Source organism: Xiphophorus couchianus, chromosome 5 (genome assembly GCF_001444195.1).
Source record: "Xiphophorus couchianus chromosome 5, X_couchianus-1.0, whole genome shotgun sequence".
Classification (NCBI taxonomy): domain Eukaryota; kingdom Metazoa; phylum Chordata; class Actinopteri; order Cyprinodontiformes; family Poeciliidae; genus Xiphophorus; species Xiphophorus couchianus.
This window is the reverse complement of record NC_040232.1, coordinates 25,828,864-25,834,863: the sequence shown is the minus strand read 5'-3', so window position 1 is coordinate 25,834,863 and position 6,000 is coordinate 25,828,864. Positions and strand designations below refer to the sequence as shown.

The 6,000-nt window shown below is 44.8% G+C and overlaps 1 protein-coding gene across 1 annotated transcript in view; it reads right to left on the bottom strand.

Annotated features, from left to right (window-relative positions):
• Positions 1–2,914, bottom strand: part of rspo2 (R-spondin 2) — a 76,347-nt gene extending 73,433 nt beyond the window's left edge. The window contains exon 1 of the mRNA XM_028018162.1: positions 1,674–2,914. Within this exon, the coding sequence (XP_027873963.1) occupies positions 1,674–1,773 (100 nt within the window). The 5' untranslated portion in view covers positions 1,774–2,914. The remainder of the gene's footprint in view (positions 1–1,673) is intronic.
• Positions 2,915–6,000: the final 3,086 nt, after the last annotated feature.

Here is a 6,000-nt window from a genome sequence, read left to right as displayed (position 1 = left end):
AGTTCACGTGCAGCAATTCTGTCTGTTTAACGCAACCATGCTAGTGCTGTAGACTCCTTCGGTCAATGAAAAATGTAAAACGGTATCAATCAATCAGGGACAATGCAAAGCAGAGATCAGTAGCAGTGGGTGGTGGGGCCCCCTGAACAAAACTCATCTCTGGGCCTCGAGCAACTTTTGACCAGCCCTGCTACTAAACATCATGCATCTGGACTGCTTTTTTTTTTTTTTCTTCTAAGCTGGTTGCACTCAAGGAAAAATCTGTTCTCGAGGTCAACTGTGCAAGTTAACCTCTTGATCTCATCCTTACTCCTCCTGAACCCACAGCATCACCTCTTCCTTCTTCCCTCTCACTCACAGATAAAGATGCCCCCCACCCCCTTCAAAAAAAAAAAAAAAAAACCAAATATGCTTGACCATACCCTACATTTCTTGGGGTTTTTTCCCTCCCTTCTTCTTCTTCTTCTGAACAGCTCTTTGAAAAAACGGATCAGACCGTGACACACCATCTCCTGCACGCCAGATCACACAGCGCACGGAGAAAGAAACACACAGAGGGAGCTGAGAGCCGCATGTGTGCCAGTACCCCGCAGTGATTGCCCTGATTATTTGCAGATGGGCAGCGGAGGGCTCGCAGAGTGTGGAGGTTCCCCCCACCCCCTGGCACGCAGCGCATGTGATTAAATTGGTGATTGCCTCAGTATTTACAAGCACCCACCCACCGTATCCTCCACCCTCCTCCCCAGCTTCACTCTCCGGTGACTCCCCCCGGTCCCAACTCTCTTCGCCGCTCGCTCTGATCCCGGTGATAAGTTATGTCACGGGGGTGAGTGAGGTGGAAGGAGGAGGGGGAGGAGGGCGGAGGGGAGGCGGGGAGGGTTACTTTTCCCTAATCCGACTGTCTTATTCATTCACAGCAAAAGGCTGGTGTTTACAGAGGGGCTGATCCCCCCCGGCTCGACTCCAGCGCCTCCGCTGAGCGATTGTTATGCAGGTTTCCGACCAACTGTTCAAAGTGGTTATGAGATCAATTAAAACCAGCTTAGGGAGGGAGGGAGGCTGGATGGATGGATGGACGGACGGTTCAGAAGTCTTGGATCTGGGATTCTGTAGGCACCCCAGTTTATTTCGGACGTGCCCGATCAGCAGCATATTTAACTACGGAAACAAGCAAATGCACGATGATGAAAAATGAAATGGAGGAAATTGGAGGGGCTGGGGGAACGGGGACGTGTTTTTGAAGTGCTAAATCGTTTCAGAGAGCGCGTAATCCTGCGCGTATTTTACGCACCAATAATTGGTCCTAATATAAATGTTTGAGAGACAAAAATATTTCACCAATGCCCCCCCCCTCCTCTCTCTCTCTCTCTCTTGCACGTTGAACGAGATTCTGAAAGTATAGTGTTTGCCCAGAAGAGAGAATTTCTGGAGAGTTCTGGATCGGCTGCTCTCACTTCACATATTGGATGTTTCTCTTTTCTTTTCTGTTTTTTTTTTTTATGTGTTTTTTTTTTCTCGCTCACTTTACGCACACCGTACCTCTAAGTCAGGCTGGCCACGAGAAGAGAATATTAACACTTTCAGTCTTGTATAGCGCACAATAACAGTCTGTTAAGTGTCACGTCTCCCCGGACGCAGATCTGAAAACACACGAGGTTTGAACTCTGGGTTACCTCTCTTGTTTCTCCTCCAGCGGTGCGACGGCGCCTGACAGTTGCTGTACTCCATACAGTTCAAGACGATCAGGGCAAATGAGAAGAGTCGAAACTGCATCTGGACGGTCGGTCTGGTTTGCTCGGACTCCAATAAAAAGAAAAAAAGAAAAAAAAAGAGAGAGAAAAGCAGCAGAAAAAAAAGAAGAAAAAGCGCACCAGTCGCGACTTAAGAGAACTTCTCTGACTTTGCTTTTTTTTTTTTTTTTTTTTTTTTGGTCCAATTTCTCCAGTTTCTTTCTTTTTTTTTTTTTTAGCGGATCCGTAAAAATGTGTCAAACGTCAGAGACGCGACATGGCATCACGTCTTCGGCTGGAAGCATTTTTTTAAATTTTTTTTTTTAAGCACGCTGACGATTCTTAAGTTAATAATGAAAAAAGAAGAAGAGAAAGTGTCCGTGCTGGAGAAAGAAAGGGGAGATGGGGTGGGCGGGGGGGGGGGGGGGGGGGGGGGGGGGGGGGACAAAGGTGTGATAAGAGAGTAACGAAATCAACACCTTCTTGTGATCGAGGAAGATGAAAGCGGAGATTCTTCTGTGTGTTAATGTCCAGATTCTGTCCCCCCCCCCTTAAAAACTGAGCCCGAAACGGTGCGTAACAGCAGCCAGAATCACCGCCAGTTCACTTCTCAAGAAAAAGAAAAAGATGAAGAGTAATTCCGCTTCTAGGTTCCGTCTGAGTGCAAGTGCGGCTGAGCAACACGCAGCATCCCTCTCTCTCTCTCTCTCTCTCTCTCTCTCTGAGTGACTGTGAGGAACTCGCGTCTGGAGAGTGGAGGTCCGAGAAGGAGGGATGAAGAAAAAGGAGGTGAATTGGGAGGAAGGGCTGGTCCTTCTCTCTCTCTCTCTTTTTTCTTCCTCCAGCTCTCTCTTTGGGTCTTGCGCTCGCTTTAACCTGAGTTTCTCGGCCGGTTTCGGTCTGCCCTGCTCGCGGCTTGCCCGTCTTCGCTTTCAAAAAAAAAGAAAGAAAGAGATGTCTTGGGAGTTGGAGACGGCGGTGAGCGTGCGTCGTGCGCCCTGATGCGTGTGGCTGAATGGTCCTGATGCTCTCCGCCGGGTTCCTCATATAGCCGAGCCGTCGCGTCGCTGTCACGTGCGGAAATTTCCAGCTTCCAGCCTCTTATTGAAAATGTTGAGGAGGGTATCTTGTTCATCAGCTCCTCCGCTAACCCCCCAAAACCACCCACTCACCCACCCACCTAACCACCCAGCCATCCAGCCAGCCACACTTGGCCGGTCCGAGGTTGCCTCAGGGTCCTAGTGAGCGTGAAAAGTTGGAAGACGTTTAAGAAGAGGGGGGCGCGTGGAGAAGGGGGGTGCAAGTGCAGGGGGGGGGGGGGGGGTTCCTATGCTATTCTTGAGTTTCTCTTGTTTTTCACTGGCTGCTAATTTTAGACGATCTCAACATATTGGATGACTTTTCAAACCCATGCAGAGGCGATCCAAGAATTTGTAAGGCCCAAATCAGAATGGGATTTCGGGGGCCCATTTTTTTTTTCCCAAATGAAAAATGCTATTTATTCTTTTTCTTATTATTTTGTAATTTGTTGCTATGAGTTTGCAAAAAAAAAAAAAAAAAAAATGGGGGGTTGGGGGTGGGGTAAGTAGTAATCAATTCCAAAAAGGATATAACCATTTAAACATAAAATCACATTCCTATCCAGTCCTATATTGGTGGACATGAACTGTACCCGAAAGAAATGAGTATTTTACTCAGCTGAGAAACTTCTGCGTTACTTTAATCTTAAACTAGTGGATGCTGGTAGCTGTATTAATCCGCTCCATCAGCTGCAAGGGGAATAATCTATTGGATTTTGTGCAGTGCTACTTTTCCGTTGTACTTTTCCAGATCTTGGAAGGCAGACTGTGTACGTGTTCAATATCTGCTGCTACGGTACCGTGTTCCACAGCCATCATGCTTTCACGAGCAACCTGAAAATTCTGAAATTAGCCCATAAGTGCAGCAGGTCTGGTTAGATGCTAGCTTTTTAGCGCTCTTTTCCACAAATTATCCGATACAACATTGTTCTTCTGCAAATAAAATGAACAACTTCAGTCCAAAACAGCAAAACTATCACTATAAGGACATCACCCACCAATTGTTACACCAACCGATAACGCATCTCCTACATTAGCATATTGCATTATGCTAACGTAGAATGCTTTTGGTTGTTTTGTACTGGACTTTTTCAGGAACAAGATGCAACTTTCTGCTTCAGGACATTTCAAGCTGCGCATACAAGTCAATACATGAATTTACTCCTAACCTACAGTAAGAACTGTGGTCTGACTTGTGTAAGCAATACCTATTATCAGGGGTCACAACTAATCATGTTTCACAAGAGTCAATTAGTCCAAAATGGATATGATCTGGTCAAATTATACTTCAGATTTCTAACTTTTTATGAGTGTTCATCTCATACTTAACTATAAAACTGAAATTATTTTTTCACTTACAAACATGAGAAATGGTCACTCCACTTATCAACATTAACTTTTGTACATCTGGAGACAGATTTTACATGAACTGCAGCTCCGGCTTAGAGAAATGACTCTTCTACATATCAGCGAATTTTCAATTCATATTGAAATGCGTCACTCATTCCCTGGTAAATTAGCAGTGAAATTTGAGTTTTTATTTCTGAAGTCAATGTGTGCTCACTTACACAAACAGGGTCACAAATCTGTTTTGGGAGGTCAGAGATTAAAATTGTTTGAAAAAAAAAAACAAATCAGGACAGTTAAATATTTTTTCCTTATCCGTGTTATGCTTTTAATAAAAAATTTTGACGCATCTCCTCGCACTTCTTCGGTTATATGAGATTTCTTTCATTCTTATTTTTTAATAAGAAAAAAAAAAAAGAAATAAAATTTTTCATTTAAAAATGGGCCCCCGAAACCCCATTCCGATTACGGCCCTGAAAATTCTTGGATTGCCTCTGCATTGCTTTGAGTTTGCTCTATATCATTAATTCATCAAGTCGAATTATATAACAAGGAGAGGGGGGAAAGAAAAAAAAAAAACACAAAAACTATTCTCTGCCTTTCGTGGAGCAAATATGTCTTGAAACCATAAGGCAACCGGACCCACTGTACTGTTTATCCAAGCAGCACAAACACATTTAAAAGAAAATCATTGATTTACAAAGGCACAAAGGTGGAGCTGCACTAAATATTCCAACAAATTTAAAGATATGAAGGTGGTCATCCTCTCCTTTACCTCATCAGAAAGACACTCCCACCGTGGGGGCAGACGAGGAAAAGACAAACTGACTAATTGACGCTGCAGAGGTCATTAACAAGTGGACATTTGTGGGAACATTCTCAACTTCATCCCTCTTGGAACGCGAGCAAACCGCTGCTCTACTCCTTTCAGCCACTAGGTGTGGCACTTAATCTTTTATTTATTTGAGGAAATTATTTTTATGTGAAAGCAACGTCGGCCAAGTGCGAGACTCTGCCAGTGTGTGTGAAGAAAAGAACGTTCTCGAACACAAAAAGCCGGAGACATGACAAAAGGCCTCCTAGCTTTCATTTGCAAGAATGTTTTTTTGTTTGTTTGTTTGTTTGTTTTTTCAGTATAAACGGCAAAAACCAGAGAAGAAGAAGAAGGAAAATAAAATCCTCTGGTTGTAAAATCTACTCTGAGGGGAAGATCTTTGTTTAAAAAAAAAAAGGAGTTTCGGAAACCTTTGGTGACCTTTGTGCCGGCCTTTGTTTATTTGTCCGTCCAGAGAGCCAGTGACAGACACCGCGGTCAGCGCGGCTGTTGCAGCCACAGGCCGCGCTGCTGGTTTGGATTGTTCTCTACAACAACATGCGAGGGTGCACGGTTAAGGTGAATGTGATCATTCAGGCCCTCTGCCACTTTCATTCTCATGATGTGTCACGGAGAAAAGGGGGCCGGTAAACCAATCACTCTGCACCTCCTCGCTTGTTGCAGTGCACACAAGTGGAGGTGACGTCAGCATGTGGACGGTCTGGCCCGGAGCCCTCGGTGCCATAACGGCAATGAAGGGAGAGCGGCGCGTGCACTCGACGCACCGGGGATCCGGGCTGGACGGCTTTCATTGTGGGTTCTGTCATAGTTTTCTAGAACAAAAGAAAAGGACAACAGAGAGGAGGAGGAGAAGGGGGGAAAAAAATCTGTTGTCATCGTAAAAGTCAGAATCTCTGAAATGTCAACGATTCAGAAATAACCCAACGTGACATTTTAAAATCGAGATAAACCACTGCGGTCCATATACGCACGAAGATAATCACAATGGAGATCAGGGTTCAGCTAGGAA